At 40.3% G+C, this 20,747-nt stretch overlaps 1 protein-coding gene across 1 annotated transcript; it reads left to right on the top strand.

Moving 5' to 3' along the window:
• The first annotated feature begins 1,905 nt into the window (after positions 1 to 1,905).
• Positions 1,906 to 19,703, top strand: LOC113171975 (unconventional myosin-VIIa-like). The gene is made up of 49 exons (XM_026374730.1): positions 1,906 to 1,917; positions 2,174 to 2,275; positions 2,414 to 2,566; positions 3,195 to 3,263; positions 3,426 to 3,541; positions 4,033 to 4,160; positions 4,254 to 4,396; positions 4,669 to 4,782; positions 4,908 to 5,061; positions 5,403 to 5,479; positions 5,603 to 5,722; positions 6,037 to 6,179; positions 6,263 to 6,473; positions 6,579 to 6,714; positions 6,808 to 6,974; positions 7,168 to 7,308; positions 7,943 to 8,101; positions 8,295 to 8,387; positions 8,694 to 8,788; positions 9,073 to 9,157; positions 9,255 to 9,356; positions 9,614 to 9,730; positions 9,854 to 10,021; positions 10,160 to 10,420; positions 10,515 to 10,667; positions 10,753 to 10,815; positions 10,911 to 11,035; positions 11,175 to 11,301; positions 12,114 to 12,233; positions 12,342 to 12,515; positions 12,639 to 12,866; positions 13,013 to 13,180; positions 13,330 to 13,447; positions 13,993 to 14,119; positions 14,236 to 14,402; positions 14,585 to 14,766; positions 14,989 to 15,098; positions 15,326 to 15,480; positions 15,797 to 15,950; positions 16,058 to 16,213; positions 17,494 to 17,599; positions 17,777 to 17,890; positions 18,122 to 18,209; positions 18,288 to 18,394; positions 18,501 to 18,686; positions 18,820 to 18,936; positions 19,025 to 19,108; positions 19,330 to 19,449; positions 19,611 to 19,703. The coding sequence occupies exons 1-49, from the start codon at positions 1,906 to 1,908 to the stop codon at positions 19,701 to 19,703; spliced, it is 6,408 nt and encodes a 2,135-aa protein (XP_026230515.1).
• The last annotated feature ends 1,044 nt before the right edge of the window (positions 19,704 to 20,747 follow it).

The following is a 20,747-nucleotide window of genomic DNA, read 5'->3' as shown; positions in this document are numbered from 1 at the left end:
TGCCAAGGAGTGTCTAGAATAACTCAACCCTAAACCCAGTGTAGCAGCGTGATGTTGAGGGAGAGGGTTACGTCACTGTTTAACTCTACAGGACCACACCCTTATAAATTATGGGTGCTATATATCCCACACCTCTGTAAGTGAAATACTGTAAAATAAAGTTTTTTTTTCCCCTAAACAGAAAAGATTTTTATGGCGCCAACTTTTCAGTGTGCCATACTCATTAGGTTTCAGGTCGGCTTATAGCTGGTATTGTCAGTACTTTTACATAAACAGTGTCACATGACTGTGTATATGAAAGGGTCATTAGGTACAGAAGTGATAAACTAACAGAGAAACCTCACCCACACGGTTTTCCCCAACGCCCTGCATTACTCTATTGCATCTTTTTCCTCATTGTTTTGTTTTTTGTAAGCTGGTTTCAACTGTGATTAACCCACTCTACACAACCTGTCCACTGCCCGTTCACCATCAAATGGCAAACAGACATTTATCAGCTAGCTGGTGAACGCAGCACATGTGTTACCACAGTAAGTTAATCTTTGTATCCGACATCATAAACAGTCGAGATTGTGGCTTTCACAGCATTTAGTTGCAAACAGTGCTGGGCCGGCCTAAGTGTGGGGCATTACCCAGTAGCATGTGCAACTGCACTGATGGAGTGCTCTTTATGAGACTTTTTTATTCTCCCACTTTGACGACCTTGCTGGGAATTCCTTATCAGAGCTGAGCACACGGATGCCAGTGAACAACCAGTGGTGTTTTGACTTTAAACCTTCAACTTTAGACCTGCGCAACGTGATGACTTTCATTTTATAGTGGAGCAGATAACTGGCATTCGCCTGCTAGAGGAAGGTCTCCCTTGTGCAACTTTTAACCTGACATAATAGATAACTGGCAGAAAGATCTGCAGTTTACAGAATCCCATTACTGACAGTGGAAAACCTGACTGATTCACAACCAAGGATTCCCTTTGGCCTAAATGACGGCCACCACGTTCACATAATTACGCCTCTTGAGTAATCTGGCCCTCCCTCTATTCTAAAGATGATTAGTTTTAATCTCATGTTTACATCTTTATTTCAGTGACAGTGACTGCGAGATGCTCAGCAGTATGTGCAGGGTCCAAAGGCTGCACATAAAATCATTAAAACACTCGCTGTTTGACCCAGGGGAAGCAACGTCAAGGTCTTTTATATAAACTGTTATTTAATATCATGTGCTATTAATATTCTAAAATAGTATAACATAAGTAGAACTGAACAACATGACTTGCATCTGTGTGCATATCCGACTGCTCCTGAACACTGCCCAGTGCATCTGTTTAGGGTATAGGGAATTTTAAGTTGGCAAAACTTCCCTAAAAGTCTAAAGTAGGAACAACGTGTCCAAGAAGACGCCTCCTTGATGACGAGCTATTCCCCTCAGTGTAAGTGATCAGTTTCTCTTCCTCTCCCTTTCTATCTCTGCTGGTTCAAAGTCAAAGTGCCATAAAATCAGTTGGGCAGTCCTGCGAGAGCTGTGCTTTCTTCTTCCTGATACTGACACAGTGTGTCAAGGAGACAAACGGCAGATCCACAGCGGGCTGGGACAGTGCGGGATTAATGAAGATCTCAGAAAAGAGGGTTTTTAGGTAAACGTCTTACTGTAACCGTGTGCCTGTGTTAACATTAAATTGAGTTATTCTACAATCTGCGGACACTGGAGTTGAACACAACAGTGTGCCACTGTTAAAGCCACTGTTTAACAAAGCCCACCGTGAAAATCTTCAGTCTTTGTTGCTTATGGTGACGATGAGTAATACTGCATTTGAACATATTGTGATTTCATTTATTTGTCATATTGTAAAATATAAAACTGACGTGGATTTCTTTTTTTAGGGAGTAGGAAAGCCACAAATCAGTGATGCTGAGAAAGGTAAGGCTGGAAAAAGAAAACACTCAGCACTGACTGCAGAGTTATGACTGTGGATTTTGTTGATAAGGATATTTCTTACCAGAAAACTCTATTGTATATAATTCATTTGGTGTTGTGTAATAATCCCCAGCAGTTATTCATTCAAGGAAAGACTGTAAGCTGATAATGGCAGGCCCATTGTTAACTCTGTGTTCGCAAGGGCAGTGGGGGGGAGGAATGCTCTTCTTTATGTATTTATTGTGTTCTGTGATTACAGGGAGAGTGGGTTTGGGTGGACTCGGACATCGGGGTACCCATCGGGGCCAGGGTAAAAGTAACACCATCCGGTCGGCAGTTCCTGGTGGACGATGAGGGGAAGGTAAACACTTTACTTCACTGGCTGCTCATAAAGAAGAATGAATGTGTTGAAGTGTGTTATTCACATTCAACATTATTAAAAAAAAAACCTTTCAGCGAGGGAGGCATCCGAAAACTGAAGTTTTATTTCCTCTACCAGGAGCGCAGCCTGTCCCAAGAGCAGGAGGCCTCCCTCAAGATCATGCACCCTACGTCAGTGGAGGGTGTAGACGACATGATCAAACTGGGAGACATGACGGAGGCTGGGCTCCTCCGAAACCTCCAGCTCCGACACAAACAAGGAATCATCTATGTAAGCCACATGTTTAATGTTAAAGATCCTAGTCAGCTAGAAAACCTTCCACTGGCCGACGTTTGCTGGTGCAGTTTGGGTCTCTTGGATCTTTTTATCTTTTGTTTTGAAGGGAACTGAGCCGGTGGTTTCTAAAACTGACACCTGAATTTTACACAACAGTAGCTACAAACTCGGCTCCCTCTCCTAGGATGATTCACACACACACACTCTCTTTAAACAATTTGTTTTACCTTAAATAGTTCCTGTGTATAACTGCTCACAGTGTGCTCTGTAGTTTATCTCTGAGGAACAAGTGTTGAAGTAAAAAGCTCTGAGGAAAGTTAGTAGTAGTTAGTAGTAAATGGACCCTGAGTTAAGTTGTTTTGTAACCTGAACCAAGACTTTGCATCTTGAACATGTTACAGCTGAATTATTATTTTTGTCACTGCTTTGAGCTCCACACACAAATAGTTATTCACCTGCATGGTTTTGAGTTGGCACTGGAGGCTTTTCATTTAAAACATAGGGAAAGCAGGAACGTGTTTTTAAGCCTTTAAAAACAATGCAATTGAAATACTGATCATTTATTCAAATGAGATGTGGTCCAGGCAGTCCCATTTATCTTACCCAACCATTTTTCTGACAGACCTACACAAGCTCAGTGCTGGTGGCCGTGAATCCATACCAGAATTATTCCATATACTCGGCTAAACAGGTAAGACTGCACACAACGGACAACTTGTATCAACATTCACTGCTAATGTACAACAGTTGTACTGTGGGTCTGTATCCTCCCAACTTTAAGCAGGGATCAAGCTGGATCTCTTTATTAAAGGCCACACTGATGTTTATCATGTATGCATACGTTAACCTTCAGGTGAAGTTGTACCGTGGTCGAAAGCTTGGGGAACTACCGCCGCACATCTTTGCCATCGCTGAAAACTGCTACTTTAACATGACTCGCCATCACAGGAACCAGTGCTGCATCATCAGGTCAGGATGAATAACTCACTGAAAGACTCAGGATGGATGGATGATTTCCTGACACTGAATAGAATAGATGATATTATCTGGAAGTTCTGGCAACTAGGCCTTCTTGTTAGTTCAAAGAAACTGATCCAAGTAACTTCTTTTGTCTGAGGATAGTTGGCTGGAAGAATTACAGCTGATTCTGGTCCTGAGGTGTTGCTCCTCTTGTGCAGCAGCTGTTTCGTTTCGTTTCGAGGGGACAAGTCTCTGTGTCAGTGTGTTCGTGGGTTTGAAGTGGACCAACCTGTGGGATGCATTAGTGGTTTCTGACTAACTATCCTCAGACTGATGAAGCTAATTCGATGAGTAGGATGAAACATAACTAACAAGAAGGAAGTCCAGTTCCCATGACTCAACTTCCAGATAAATTGAAGACTGAGATTCCTCATTGTAATAAATGATATTGTTTATTATTTCCCAGTCACACCCTCATGTATTCTGTTTTTTTCTCTCAGTGGAGAGTCAGGAGCAGGGAAGACAGAGAGCACCAAACTGATCCTGCAGTACTTAGCAGCAATTAGCGGCGAGCTCTCTGAACAGCAGGTTGAAAAGCAGATCCTGGAGTCTAATCCAATACTAGAAGGTATGTTAACAGCACAGCTGTACACGACTGTACTCCAACAGACTATTTATGATGAAATAAAAATAAAAATCATTCCTGTTTTGTCTCCTTCAGCCTTTGGAAATGCTAAAACAATCCGCAATGACAACTCCAGTCGCTTTGGGAAGTATTTGGAAATCTTCTTCAGTAAGGATGGGGTGATCGAAGGCGCTCGTGTGGAGCAGTATCTTCTAGAGAAGTCTCGTGTTTGCCATCAGGTGAGCCAGCTCTGTCCAAACAAATCCACTTTCTCTTATCTCATCAGAGGGCTGGTCTCTACTGTAAAACCTCCATTATCTGTTGCAGGGCTATTTAAATAAACATATTGTTTGTCTAGCATGCAGCGAAAATGGCCCCTTATGTTTCTCATCAGTGAAATAAAGAGGCCATGTAAAACGTTACTAGTTCATTAACCTAGGTGATAACTATCAAACACCTGTTGTTTCTGTTTTTGTATCAGTGATAATTCATTTTGTCTCGACAACATCAGGCACTGGAGGAGAGAAACTACCACATCTTTTACTGCATGCTGGCAGGAATTACACGAGAGGAGAAGAAGACTCTGAGTCTGGGACACGCAAAGGAATACAGATTCCTTACAAAGGTATTAAAATATGTTCTTTCACCTACTTCCTGCATCATACATTCAAATGAGTTCATATTATTGTTTCTTACACAAATTGCCTGTCTACCGTAAATAATCGAAATCCTTCCTCTTGTGTGCTCTAGGGTGACTGCATCACGTGCGAAGGCAGGGACGATGCCAAAGACTACAGTCAAATTTGCTCTGCGATGAAAATCCTGAACTTCTCTGGAAAGCAGTGTCAGGAAATCCTCAAGCTGCTGGCAGCCATACTACACCTAGGAAATGTCTACTTTGAGGGTGAGTGCGCATAGATGTCTAGGTAATTTCTAAACACACATTTTAGATGATAGAAGTTATCAAGTTATTCTTATTTGCAGCCCTTTTTTGCAGATAACTCTAAAAAGCACAAATACAGTTGTTAAAAAAGATTATGGAGTGGAATGAAATGTATAATATTTCTCATTGAGGGAAATGTCAATTTATTGTACCTAGTAAAGTAAAGTACTTTTTATTTATTTAATTTGTACTTCACCACATTCCACCTCTAGCAGTGACCATTGTTGTGCTAAGCCCAATGAACTAATGTGTTTGGTGTTGTTCCGTTTGATCTTTATATCGATCTTTTATATTCCCATCAGCCACCACACAAAACAACTTGGAAAGCAGTGATGTCAGCAGGTCTGAACATTTCAGCATCGCAGCATCACTACTGGAGGTGGGCGTTTTCTGCTCTCTGTACATTTCTTACACAACATTAAAAACGGAAAAGCAGGTGCAGACATGGCCGTTGCTGTTCGTCATTAAATAATGTTGAGGAAGTCCTTGTGTGTGTCTGCAGGTCCAGAAGTCCTCGCTGGCAACAACTTTGACCCACCGTTCCTTTCTGACCAACAGAGAGAGGGTAACCAAACCCCTCAGCTCCGAGCAGGCCTCCGACTGTAGAGACGCTTTTGTCAAGGTAAAGAGAACAAAACCAGTGATAGCAAATCAGCATGCCATGTATTTCATTATTGGTTCCTGGATTACAGATGAATGAACACTGTAAATACGGCATTACATAAGGAAGTTTCAATTCAGCAGCAGGAGGTGATCTTTAACCTTTGATTGTGAGCATGTTCTGGCTACCCCCATGCACCTATAAACATTTTAAAGTGTGCAACCAGAGTTTCCAGATACAGTAGTTGGTAAAAGAGGGGAGATTCACAGATTTGAACAAATAACCATCCCCTCCTGCTCTTATGGGATGGCTCTAATTTCTGTCTCATCTCTCAGGCCATCTACAATAAGCTGTTCATATGGATTGTTGGGAAAATCAACAGTGTCATCTATAAGAAGTTGACCAACAACCCCAAGTCCAACTGTCTGTCCATCGGTTTGCTTGATATCTTTGGCTTTGAGAACTTCAACACAAACAGGTGTCGACACACGTCTCCCCACGTCATTCGGGGTATCGCGACTCCGATGCTACTGACCAAATGTCATCCTGTCACTTTTACAGCTTTGAGCAGCTGTGCATAAATTTCGCCAACGAGAAGCTGCAGCAGTTCTTTGTGAGCCACATCTTCAAGCTGGAGCAGAAGGAGTACATGAAAGAGGACATTGTGTGGAACAACATCAACTTCAGTGATAATCAGAACATCCTGGACCTTCTGGCGGGGAAACACTGCAACCTGCTGGCTCTGATTGAGGAGGAGAGCCACTTTCCAAAGGTGGTGTTATGCTGCAATGTTCCTTTATTTTTATTTGTATTACTTCCATTGTAATATTTAAAATATATTTACAAATGCTTGTTTATATTGTTCTGTGGGCTACAGGGCTCAGACATGACTATGCTGAACAAGATGAACCAGGAACACAAAGAAAACAAGATCTACATCGCCTCAAAGAATGCGTATGACCCATACTTTGGGATTAACCACTTTGCCGGCGTGGTTTACTACGACTCCAGCGGTACATGAACTCATTAGAATAAGTCCAACTAAAGCGAATATGCTCCACTGTGAGATGCTCAGTGCTGAGATCTTTTGTCTTTTTTCCATTAAGGGTTCCTGGAAAAGAACAGAGATGCAGTCAGTTTTGACATAATCAAGATGGTTGACATGTCCACCAATAATCTGCTTCGACAAATATTCGAGAATGAGCTTTCAACCAATATGGCGAAGGTCACTAACAACAGGAGGATCATCATGACGCCCAAGAGCTCTCTACGGGTATGAAAGTACAGACACACTAACACGTGTTTTTTTTTTTTTTTGTGAAGAATTTCACTTGATACAACAAAATGATATTGATGAATGGATATTTGTGTGTCATTGAAATAACGGACATGCATTGAAAATGACAGTGGTGACAGTTTTGCCTCTGCATCGCTGACTCGGCATATTGTCTTCATTCCCCACACAGGCCCAGGCTGACAACCATAAACCTGTGCCAACACTGAGCGGTCAGTTCCGTCAGTCTCTGGACTCCCTCATGAAGACTCTGTCCGTCTGCCAGCCTTTCTTCATCCGCTGCTTCAAACCGAACAATGACAAGCTGTCTGAGGTGAATGGTGCAAAAGCTACTGCGGTGTGGATAGCCACAGTAACACACAACATTAGCTCTGTGCAGCATTTTTTAAATATGAAGATAAAAGGTGAGATGGAGATAAGCTCCACCTCATGCAAACGCAGTAATGTGCAAAATACTTCTCCTGTTGTTTCCTTGAAAATGATAAAGTGGATTTTCCAATCTGCGTCTCTCCCTGGCCACCATCTGTTTTTATACTGTATAAATAACTACCTCTTCCTGATTTGTGCTATAAAGCAATTGGGCAAATTTCCTGAAAGATATAAGCAGGTAACACACAGGGTGTAAAGTACAGTCTTAGAGATTATTGCTCTGTTAGTCGTGCTTATTGCATGATGTTGGTCATCGGGCCCTCACTTTGTTAAGTACTGAAATAGCTGAACAACTATTTGAGATTCAGGACCCCCAGAGGATAAACTATTTTGCTTTGGCAATTCCCCCAGGTTTTCTTAGGTCAAAGCAGGTTAAAGATCACAATGTCATCCATTGCAGCTATGTTAATTCATTTTTGCATTGTAACAGGTTAAACATATTTAACATTAAATTTGATACACAGGAAAGTTCCCGACAGAGAGAATATTCCCAACCACTTTCTTCTGCAATCTTCTAGGTGTTTGACAGAGAGCTGTGTATCCGTCAGCTGAGATACTCCGGCATGATGGACACCATTCGCATCCGGAAACTGGGATACCCAATTCGTCACACCTTTGAGGAATTCCTGAAGCGCTACAGGGTGCTCCTGAAAACAACCGTCTGTGACCCCAAAACTGTTAGTCGGGATCTGCTGTTAATATTTTTGACAGTTTTATAAAATCTGTTTCATAAAAAAGCTGGAATGTTACTGTCACTATGATTGCAAGATAGATGAATAACCTTCTTACTGTTTTTTTTTTCTCTGGAGGAATTCAGGTTGTCATTAGCCTTTCTTCAGCACTCACATAAATATTTTATTGCATCTCCAGGAGACAGCTGCTGCCTGTTGTGAAGCCATCTGCAAGGCAGTGATTGAAGGAGAGGAAGAGTGGAAAATAGGCAGGACCAAGATTTTCCTGAAGGTGCAGACAACAATAATATAATTCTCTCTCTCCGCTTTTCTCAGTGTAGAAGATGTAATTTCACAGCAGAATGTCAGTACAGATTGAAACAAAGCACTATTAACTGGCACTGGTGAAGTATAAGCATCATTAACTCGACCGACATTTAGCACCTGATGACATTATGTTTTCACTTGTGTGATTTATACACTACTACATATTCTGCAGCTGCATATGATAAGCTACTATGGGTTAGTTGGATTTAAACAATACTAACTTGTTTTTTTTTTTTTTCTTATGAACTTTCTCTCCCCCATCTTATTTCAGGATGTTCAAGATGCTGTGCTAGAAAGAGAGAGGGAAAAAGAACTCAGCAGGGTAGCTGTGGTGATCCAGAGGGTAATGCTGGGACACAAAGACAGGTGCAGTTTCTAAGAAGAGTAAAAAGAAAAATAAGATGGAGAACATGACCTGAGAATGGAATGAGGTCATGCGTAAAATACTTTATCTTTGTTTACATTATCTTAACCTATAAAAAGAGGTATGTGTATTATTATACTGTAGCTGCAGATAGTTGCATTTTATTGGGAGACGTGTTGCAAGATCTAATAAAAAGACAAAAAGATGTACTGTATGAACAGTGGTTTATTTGTGAATATGTTTCCTTGTTCCTTTATAAAGTCCTTCTGCTTTCCCTCTCTCACAGAAAGTCTTTTCTGAAGAGGCGGAGGGCAGTTCTGGTGTTGCAGAAGAACTGGAGAGCTTACATGGAGAGGAAACTGCAAAGACAGGTCTGTATGTTTAATATAAAAAGAACATTTTTATCCTGCATAACTAAATTTCAAGACAGGTGACGATGTCCTTTGTTTCCGCTTTTATTCTAACTAGGTCAAGCACGGCTACGAACGACTGGTCGCGAAGATCCGTAGCCGAAACCTCCAGTTACAGTACCAAAGGCAGCAAGCAGCCGCAGTCATCATCCAAACACAGGCAAGTTCGACAGTGTAGTTTCACCTATAATTATTATAAAGTTATATCGATTTTTAAAATAATAATAATTAAAATAAGTTTAAAAGATATTACATTGATTACAGAGCACTAGAGTATGTCAGTCTAATTTAAATGAATTATTTGTATTATACAGAAAATGGGGAATTGCTTTTAGATAAAGAACATTTTTAATGTTTAAAATCTAGTGTTTAAATTCCTTTTGACTTTTTTTTTATATAAATGCTGATAAACTGTAGATAAGAGGCTACCGAGCAAGGAAGGACTGGAAGCAAAAGAGAGAGGCAGCCATGCTGTTGCAGGCTCACACCAGAGGATTCCTGGCCAGGAGAGCTGCAGGAAAGATGAGGAATGATGTAAGTGCTGTTTTCAAAACTGATCATGGAGTAAGGTAATCAGGCTGTGTGTACGGTGCTTTCTATATTCGGAATATAAACACACTCCTTTGTCTTTGCTATCTCTTCCCAACGTGATCACAGGCTTTTACTTTACGGGAGAAAGAGAAGAACGACCGAATAGCCTTGGAGCTTCAGCAACGACTTGAAGAAGTTATTGCACTGCAAAACGACAAGGATTCAGAGTCAAGCTCTGAACAGGACTCAGAGGAGAACATGTCTGATCTCCATTCCTCGCCTGCTGAAGAAGAGGTAGAACAAAATGCATCAGAATGAGACAACTGAGATGTGTAATCTGCTAAATTCACATTAACCTGTATCTTCCATTTTATCTCAAATGAGCTATTTCCTGCCTGACGTTCTGCTGTAAATTCTGTTTGGGCTGTCAAGGAGAGATGGAGCGTGTCAGCGCCAAAGGAGGAAACCTTAGACTCGGACTCAGAAAACATTGCTCGAGCCTCAACATCAGCATCGAAATCAACATCATCTACCTCCTCATCGGACGAGGAATATGACCAGTTTGATGACAGCAGTGAGTTTTCATTCTACAGGTTCAGTACTCTTCACTTCCAGGGCAGAGCAACCCACACGCACATAACGGAGAGACTCAATCAGCCCCTTCTGCCTCATGATGATGAGGGTGATGCGCTGGTAAGAGGACAGTGAGAAAATCAGTCATCAACTTTTTTTTTTTAATCCCACAAAAATTCAATCTCATGCTCTATTTCTCACACCATCCTGACAGGCATGTGTGACTGTGTTTTGGATTATTCTGCGCTTCATGGGGGACAAACCAGAACCCAAACCTATGGATTCAGTATCTGAACTGTCCCGCACAATCCAGCATCATCTACCTAGACAGGGCAGGAGACTGAGCAGCCTGGTGGGACTGGACCAGGTAAATTAGAATATGTAGCTTATTTTTCACTATTTTATACTAAAAAACTACAAAATAAAACTATTATTTTTGTCTTTTGGAACAGAAAATACTGAGGAGGAACAAGAAAAAACTTGGCAACAGAAAAGCTTCTGCTATTCCCGAGGAGGTCAGCATAAATGTAGTATTCAGCATGTATCGTTTCAGTTTTAATGCATGGTGTGCACTGAGGGATAACTGTTCTTGACGTGTCATCTCAACCAGCCGGAGAACTTCAACGAAGACGAGCAAATATTGATTGGAGAGGGTCCGACGCTGGATCGTCCACTTACACCCCTGGAAAAGCTGCACATAATTGTTGGATACGGTCTTATGAGACAAGGCATACGGTAAAAATGGGATTTTTCTGTTTGTATTACAAAAGAGGGGATGACACTTTTGTTTGTATATAATTTATGTTTTTACTTTGGTCTGTAATATATTACTCCAGTATTGTTCTATTTATTTTTTTAAATTATACTTGCACAGGGATGAGATTTACTGTCAGATCTGTAAGCAGCTGGTGAACAACAGGAACAGGAACAGTCGTACGCAAGGCTGGATTCTCCTTTCCATCTGTCTCGGGATCTTCCCTCCAACAGACTTCTTCATGAAGGTCAGTCTGCTGCCAGTCAATATTAAAGCAGACATGTTTTCCTCTCTCTTGTTATCTGCTAAAATCTCAAATGTCAATGAGTCACAGTCAGTGGTTAGTTGTGCTGTTATCAGAAATAAGAATCAAGGGATTACAAACAGTGTTACTCTAGTAGTTCACACATGCCAGGTGCACTGATATGATCAAGGGAGTAAGATTAGATAAGATCAAAAGCAGTGGCCTAATGTCATAAAATGTAGCTCAACATCAGATAAGAGTCAGATTAAAATAAATGTTTGTTTGATGTTTGAATCAATGCCCCAAACTGAAATGTCCATTGGAATATTAAACTGTACCAGGTATACTTTATGGAATCAGCATCCAAATGCATCTTCTAAGTAAAACCTTTATATTTAGACCATATAAAACATTGACTTTAAGCAAGTACATTTCCTTGTTCTCCACCAGAGAGTAGCATTGACCATCCAATACTGCATTTAAAGCAGTGCCGTTCATTTTTATGTTTTTAGTTTTGTAGATGTAGGGAAAAAAAATTCTGTTTAGAGAAGGAGATATTTCCTAAGCCAAAATGTGTGTACACTGCACTCCTTAATGTTTAGAACAGAGACCTAAGATTTTAAAAAGTACTTTTTAATTGATGCATTTTTAAAATGCACACTTTTTATTTATTATTTATTTTACTAGTGTAGAAATTACAACAGTTTAGGTGTTTGCTGTTTCGCAGTATAAACGTACAGTTCCTGAAGGATGAAGAAGAACGTCACTTGTTTTCCACACATCCTCATATTTATCCTGTTCTACTCCGTTCACAGTATTTGCAGAATTTTATCTGCAGAGGGCCAGACGGTTACGGAGCATATTGTACTGAGCGTCTATATCGTACAATAGCTAACAAAGAAAGGAAAGAGCTGCCTTGTTGGATAGAGCTGCAGGTAAAAACACTAAGCCCCATCATTTACATTAATAAACTATGATATTTCTAATTATTAAGATTTTTTAAAATTGCAATCCACCCTCATCTTGCTTCTCCCTATCAACAGGCTGCCAAGTCCAAGGAGCCCATACCTGCATCAGTGACTCTGATGGACGGTCGTACAGTCCAGGTAGAGCTGGAGTCTGCCTCCACCTCTGCTGAAGTCTGTCAAGCTGTGGCTGCTAAGATTGGTCTGAAAGACACTTATGGATTCTCCCTGTACATCAGTTTCCATGATAAGGTCAGCTTTACTCACCAGAATCAAACTGAATTAGTGATATGACCAGTGATAAACCTTTGTACAGAGGACCTTCACAGTACAGAACTCCCTCATTCACTCCCTCATTCACTCCCTCATCTCCAGACGTGGTCTCTGGGCAGCTGTGGGAAGCATGTGTTGGATGCTGTGTCTCATTGCGAGCAAGAGATGACGAGGCAGGGCATGGAGGTAAAAGACACTCCATGGAGTCTGTCCGTTTGCAAGGAACTGTTCACACCCTGGCATAACTGCGCAGAGGACCCAGTCAGTACGGATCTAATCTACAGGCAGGTCATCAAAAGGATCAAGTCAGGAGAGTACAGCAGTGAGAAGGTAAGACTCTGTACTTACCTGTCTAGAGTTAGGATCCAGCTTACAATACATATCAATGTTTTGGTTGATATCTTCTCATTGCAGTATGTTAATCGAGAAAATGTTCCATCAAAATAAATAAATAAGAATTATATTTTATCTCTCAGGAAGATGAGTATGTCCATCTGGCAGCAAAGCACTATTACATCCAGTTTGGCTCAGCATACAACAAAGAGAACGCCCAGAAGGTGGTGGAGGAGTGCATTACCACCACACTAATTGAGAGCAAATCTATGACAAGATGGATCGAACTCATCAGCTCAGCACATCTACAGGTACAGTGTCATACAGTTGACGGAAAAAAGTAGGTACTGTATGTGATGCCTAAAATATACCATATTATTTTCTAAATGTGTTCAATTTCCCTCATATTTCACTGTGTGTTTACATTACAAGTATGTTAACATTATTGCTCATCATACAGGGCCCTTATATCAATGGGATGCAGAGCAGAGAAAGTGTGAAAGGGGAGCTGGTGGACAGCGCCCGAAAGGAATGGAGGGTCCACTTCTCCAGGTTTTATGACGTTACAATGATGTCAGGTTAGTCGATATGCACCCTAAATGAAAAACAGTATCAAAACAGTTAATATCAAGAAACAATAAAATCCTGACTTTGATTTGCAGATGCAGTTGGTAATTAGTGAAAATCACTTGTGTTTATCCTACGCTTTGGTTGAATGGCATGTTTACCTGTTTCAGCTGCACTGGAAATTGCTTATCTTTGTGTGTTAAACTGATGATGACCAACGGATAAAAGACATGATTGAGCCTAATTCCCAGAAACTGGACCTGTGTAATTAAGGAATTCAGTGTTGCACATTTTCTATTCAATTCCAGAATTAAAAATTATTGTTATTGTATATTATATATAAATATATAGGAATTCCCAGTGAAGCCTTTACTTTTTTTGTAAAGGCTGAACAACTTCTCCTATTGCATGTGTGCCTGTTTCAAATGAATGTGACCATGTAATGTACTTCATATGTAAAATATTTCTTTAGTGCCCTATATTTTTACTGTAATCCTGTAGAGTAACTACATATATCTATAGATATCTCTTTTGGATATCCCATATCTGTCCACAGGGCCTCCTTTGCCCAAAAGCAGGTTCATTGTGGCTGTAAACTGGAGCGCCATCCTTTTCATGGATGGAAGAGACAAAACAATCCTTGAGATTCCTTATGTGGAGTTAAAGAACGTCAACAAGGTTAAGTAAGTATAACTTTTTTAATTCCTCAGTTTACTTCCTCACAAAACATACAGTTATGTTTTTTTTTTTTTACAAAGAATCTAAGAAATAAATCTCCAATATTTTAAAATCTGCCCAGTGACAGCCTTTTCAGTAACCAGTCAGTGAGGTTGGCCACATTCAGAGGAGAGTATGTACTGAGGTCTTCGGATGCTGAAGACATGACTGAACTTATAGAAACAAACCTGGAAGGGCTGAGACAGCGCTCAAAGTATGCACTGGCTCTGCAGGATGCCAATAAAACAGGTACAGATTTATAGCATCAACATACAATATAGGTTTATAAGATTATACACACATACACACACACACTTGCATATTAAATAATATAAACATATCAAAATTCATCTAGTGCAGGTGAGTCACATAAGCTCAAACTAAAACAAAAAGAAAACACTGTCTGACTGTCTCTGTCTGGTCTTTTACAGATGACCCCATGTTCCTGTCTTGTAAACGAGGCGACCTGCTGGTGCTAAACAAAGATGACCAAAATAGATCTGAGGATGATTGGGTCACGGCAACTAACCATCGGACCAGATCTGACGGGGCAGTCCGTAGGGACACGCTGCAGTTTCTGCCAACTCTCTATATGCCTACTGAAGAATTGCTGGTAAGGTTACTTCTACGTCCCATACTTTTTACTTTATGTGCCCAAGAAGACAACAAAAGAAGGAGGTGAGAGGAACATGTGTGACTGTGTTTTGTACAACGCAGTGTTAATATGTAATAATCAATATGTAAACAAACAGGAGCAGATCCATTATTCTGATGGTTTATAAAAGGCTCCCTCCCCCCTTGTGGAATAGCTAATGAATTGTATCTGACTTTTCAGGATCTCATCAGTCCAGGCCAGGCAAAACCTACAGCCGCACAAAGTGCCCAACAGAGAGACGAAACGGTGGCTCCTGTCTCTTTAAAAGAGTTTGCACTTGAGAATTTTAGGTAATTTATGGAGTCACTTTATAATTTGTCTCTTTTCAATGTTCATACTCACCAATAAGTTTGATTGTGGACTTCATTTGTAGTTCAAAGTTTGCTATAAGTTATATTTACCTGCTTTTGCAATTATATGAATATGAATGAAAGTTTGATTTAAATATTGCAAAGAGCAATTAAAGATCCAGGTGGAGCTACTTCACTGATTTGCTCACACTGTGATTTCGTTGTAGGCCTGCCAGTAAAGATGTGGGCAGACATGGTGTGTCCAAAGGGGGCAGTAGAGAGAAGCTGTGGGCTTGTACCAGAGAACCTCTCAAGCAGCCTCTGATGAAGAGTCTGGTCCGCAACTCCGACCTCAGCTATCTGGCCTGCAACGCCTTCACTGATATCCTTGAGATGAGGACAATGGTCCTTGCATTTGACAAAACTGAAATACTTTATCATGATAAGACATCAAGTTAATGCCAAAGTGCATTCTGTTCTGTAGTCAGAGTGTACTCTGTGGCCTTCATTTCCCTGATATCTAAGAATAAGGGTATAGTCATTTACAGAGAATACACCATATTGTTTACCAACTTATCTGTAGTCTGTACTTTAGGAAAACAGACCTTCTGTATAGAATACTGTGAGGGGAGTGTGATGGACCCTAGTCCATTTTTAACACAGTTTATTATTATAGAGTCCTTGACCTAGGCTGCTACCCATCATGAAGTACATGGGCGACTACGCCATCAAACAAGTTCGCAGCCCAGTGGAGCTGACTGATCAGATCTTCGGACCAGCCACGCAGCACGAAATCCTACAGGACGAGATCTACTGCCAGATAATGAGACAAATGACCAGCAACAACAACAGGTGATCCATCAGTTGGCACATCTGTATTTTGAAGAATTCACACACAGTCAATAGCCAACATACCTTTCATTCTTTCTTCCCTGTATGCTGATCTCCCTGACTTTCAGGTTGAGTATGGAGCGTGGGTGGCAGCTGATGTGGCTGTGTACAGGCTTGTTTACGCCCAGTCATAACTTGATGAGACACACTCAGCGCTGGCTGGAGTCGCGGCCCAGAGACATGCTGGCTACTGGGTGCCTGCATAGGCTGCAGGCAATGTGCAGGTCAGGCTGGAGACAGAGACAGAAATGAGAAATATTAGATCATGATAGCAGTGTCCTGTATAAGGTAGTGGTTAAGTATTGGTGGTTTTGGAGACTTACAGTGCATCCAGAAAGTATTCAAAGTGCTTAACTTTTTCCACATTTTGTTATGTTACACCCTTATTCCAAAATGGATTAAATTCATTATTTTCCTCAAAATTCTACAAAAATATACCTCATCACATGTACATAAGTATTCACAGTCTTTGCTGAATTGTTTGTTGAAGCATCTTTAGCACCATTAGCCTCAAGTCTTTTTGAGTATGATCAGTGCACAGCCATTTTCAGGTCTCTCCAGAGATGTTCAGTTAGGTTTCAGTCTGGGACTGACTGAACCACTCAAGGACATTTACAGAGTTGTCCCGTAGCCACTCCTTTGTTATCTTGGCTGTGTGCTTAGGGTTGTTGTCTTGTTGAAAGATGAACTGTCTCCCCAGTCTGAGGTCCAGAGCAATCTGGAACAGGTTTTCATTGCTGCATTCATCTGTCCCTCGATCCTGACTAGTGTTACAGTTCCTGCCGCTGGTATTGGCCAGGTGCTCAGCGGTGCCTGGTTTCCTCCAGACGTGATGCTTGGCCTTCAGGCCAAAAGTTCAATCTTTTGAATCTTGTTTCTCATGGTTGAAGATTCCTTTAGGTGCATTTTGAAAAACTTTTACTGAGGAATGGTTTCTTTCTGGCCACTCTACCAAACAGGCCTGACTGGTGGAGTGGTGAAGAGATGGTCGTTCTTCTGGAAGGTTCTCTTTCAGAGTGACCCTCGGGTTCTTGGTCACCTCCCTGACAAAGGCGTTTTTTTCTCTTGATAGCTCAGTTTGGCCGTGCGGCCCAGCCTTGGTGATTTCAAACCTCTTCCATTCCCGTTTTTTCCAATCAACTGAATGTCCCACAGGTGGAATCCAAACAAGTTGTAGAAACATCTCAAGGATGATCAGTGGACACAGGATGCACCAGAGCTCAATTTTGACCGTGAATACTTATGTACATGTCATGTGTGTTTTTCATTTTTAACTGTAATAAAATTGTAAAGATAAAAAAAAAAAAACACTTTGACATTATAGAAAATAATGAACAACAAAATGTCAAAAACGTTAAGCACTGTGAATACTTTCTGGATGCACTGTATTCTCCAAATATCACATCTACATCCTTGTTAGGTTCATTAATGTTGTGCAACCTTTATACAAGGTACTGTATGTGTATATTTAGTGTGTAAGTAAAATACATTTATGTTTTTTCAGGAAGGAACCAAGGAAGCTTCCTCCTCATTTGGTTGAAGTGGAGGCCATCCAACAGAACAGCACCCAGATCTTCCATAAAGTCCACTTTCCAAATGACTCAAATGATGTAAGACACAGCACTCTAATGTAAATGCTGGCAAAAGGCGACGAGTATCTGCATACTTTGAACGTTGTTTTTACTCTGTTGTTATTAACTGGAACTTCTTACTGTTTCAGTATTATCACACAGTACTTTTTCAGATCTTCTTGATTTTCTGTACTTTCTGTCCTGGCTGTTGTGCAGATCTTCGAGGTAACTTCGACGACCACAATCAAAGACTTGCGCTGCAGCATTGCCTCTCAGCTCAGACTGACCTCTGCTGATGGTTATGGCCTCTACCTGAAAACTCCAAACAAGGTGAGATTGGTTGGTATTTCTGCAGGAATTTATTGTTTGTGGGTTCAGTTTTCAATCCTTTTCATTTTAATGTGACTATACTTATATATTGATTTGTCTCAAACATTTGAGACAGCGAGGTCACAATGTTTTTATCTTTTCATAATAACTAAAAAAATAAAAGATATATTTTGTTATATCAAAAAGCCATCTGTATGATGTTGAAGGGAGATGTTCTGTTTGAATTGTTAGGTCACGAGCATGGATGAGGAGAAATATTTCTTTGACAGTTTAAGGCAGACTTCAGACTTGCCTAAGAAAGCAAAAAAAGTGAAAGAAGGTAATGCATCGTACCAAAAGCTTCGGTTTTTATATGTCATTGCACATTGATATTTCTAATTCAGTTCTTCTTTCCCAGGCAATCAGGCCAACTTGCCCTACCTGGTGATCTATAAGAGGAAGCTCTGGTTCAATGTGAGCCCAGGAAAAGACGAGGTTGCAGACCTCACCTTTCATTTCCCACAGGTATAATGTCCAAACACATTTAGTTTTCATTTTGCTATTGGTCTCTACTTGTTTTCAATATGCAGAATCATAACGATTGCACGTCTTCTGTTCTGCTTCCATGCAGGAGATGCCCAAGTACCTGCGGGGATACCACAGTTGCACAAAAGAGGACATGACCACCCTGGGTGGGCTGCTGTTCAGAGTCAAAGTAGATTCAGACAGGTCACAGTTTGTCATGATCCCCAAAATGCTGAAGGAGTTAGTTCCTGCTGACCAGTTGAAAATCATGTCTTCTGATGAATGGAAGAAGGTAAATAAACAAATGTACAAGGACAAAAGCTGATAACATGTTGATATCATCAACTGTATATATAAAATTGGAAAGTGTGTTTCTGGAGTGAGATTAGGAAAAGCTCCAGTGAGTATTTTTCTTCTTTTTGCAGCAAATCATTGCCTCCTACATCAGGCAGAGTGGCATCACGGTGCAGGAGGCCAAAATCGCCTTCTTGAAAGCCATTTCGAGTTGGCCAACCTTCGGCTGTTCCTTCTTTGAAGTTAAAGTGAGTTGTGGATTGTTGAAGTCAAAGCAAATTTGGAAGATAGCAGTTTGTGGAAACAGTTTTGTTATATCTATGATTTCATCTGCAGCAAACATGTGAGCCCAGCTACCCAAATAAAATGTTGATTGCCATCAGCAAGCAAGGTGTCAGCTTAATAGACCCCACAACAAAGGTAGGAACTATGATTTTGCTTATATTATGTATGATGTGTATGCTCCTCCTTACTGTGTCAGTGTTTACGGGCTATACGGTAATTTTCAATGTCATATTGTCTCATAGTGAAGGATTCTGTTTTAATTTGTTGTACTATGTTTACGATCTTCTAATGAGGCTTGTCTTTGTTGGTAACACATTGCATTTTAAAGAACCTCAATTATGCTCTAAACCCTTCAGGAGCTGCTTGTCATGCATCCCTTCAGCCGCATCACCGAGTACTCCAGCAGAGGCAACTTCTTCCAGATGGCCATCGGCACCCTGGTGAGGGGAAACAACTTCGTATGTGAAACCACTCAGGTGAATTCTCACTTTCATGTTTATCATGTCAAAATATTTCTCTCGCGGAACAATTCCCTTCCCATTGTATATACATGACAACCATATGTACCTTTTGAGAGTAAAATGAATGAATGAATGAAATGACAACAAAGCCATTCATTTCCTCTTTTTTGTTTTAGGCTTACACAATGGAGGATCTTCTAAGATCGTATGTGAGCATGTATGAAATCCAGAGGCAGGCGTTTCAACCGAGGAACCACATGTTTTCCTGAGTCTTCAAGGGCAACAGAAGTACACGCTAAACTGCTGTGATTGATTTGCGCTCTTGATCAATATCTTTTGATTAAAGATATGCTTAAAATAACAAAACTGTCCCTAATACAGATTCCTTAACTAAACAAGACAGTGAAATTCAAATGTCAGAATGTAATATTTTCATATTTTAATGTCTTGATTATAATATTCCTAACTTGTGTGGCAGCGAGTTGTGTATCTATATTATTCATTAAGATACATGTATTTAGTGATATTAAACTTTAATATGTCCAACCTTGAGTCATTTAAATATTATATTATTGTACTTTAAATATTATCTTAGAATATTTAAGTGTTTTGTCAGTTTCGCAGTCACAGGGGTCCAAATACATTTTCCCATTGCATCACTTAATTAAGTCACAGTAGATAAAGTGCTTGTTTCTAGCTTAATTGATGTTTTTAGTGTTTAATGTACTGATTTAGCTGATACTTATTTAATTACATGTTTTATGTCTCATGACTCTCAAAATAATAAATGAAAAACAGGGCTTCTAGACACACAGCAGATGCCTAAAAATATACACATTTAGACAAACACACCAGGTACTAAATGGGAAAAAGACTGTAGATCTGTTTATATGCATCCTTATTTTGAATCCCCTTCATATACAATATGGATTTATAGCGAACTAAAGTAATGTATCAAAGTAATGAGCATAAATAGGTTTTGATGACAGTCAGTGACGTCAGAGAAGCAGTAAATGGCCACCTGGCTCAGTTCTATAACACTTTGGCACACAGTATGTGTTGTGCTAAAGTGAATGTTAATGTCTTTAGTTTATTTTTCTTCCCAGTGAAAGTGTTCAGGAAGAGGCAGCCGAGAAACAAGCACACAGTCATTTTCACAGCAGCCGCTCAACCTGTCATAGCAGGAAACTCACAGACGTAATTAATACCATTAATTATGGCTGCATTGCTTCTTGAGACGCCTAAATAGAATGGAGATGTAATTAATGTAATTAGGTTTTACACGTGTGTGAATCTTGTTATGACGGGTCAAA

This window comes from Anabas testudineus, chromosome 17 (genome assembly GCF_900324465.2).
Source record: "Anabas testudineus chromosome 17, fAnaTes1.2, whole genome shotgun sequence".
NCBI lineage: Eukaryota > Metazoa > Chordata > Actinopteri > Anabantiformes > Anabantidae > Anabas > Anabas testudineus.
Note: the sequence above shows the minus strand (reverse complement) of the source record. Positions and strands in the feature narration are given on the sequence as shown.

Excerpts from the sequence above, each read along its gene's own strand:
- LOC113171975 (XM_026374730.1), top strand. Across the intron at positions 6,715-6,807 it reads GGTTTACTACGACTCCAGCG|GGTTCCTGGAAAAGAACAGA; the intron begins GTACATGAACTC and ends TTTTCCATTAAG. Across the intron at positions 18,937-19,024 it reads GTTCCTTCTTTGAAGTTAAA|CAAACATGTGAGCCCAGCTA; the intron begins GTGAGTTGTGGA and ends TTTCATCTGCAG.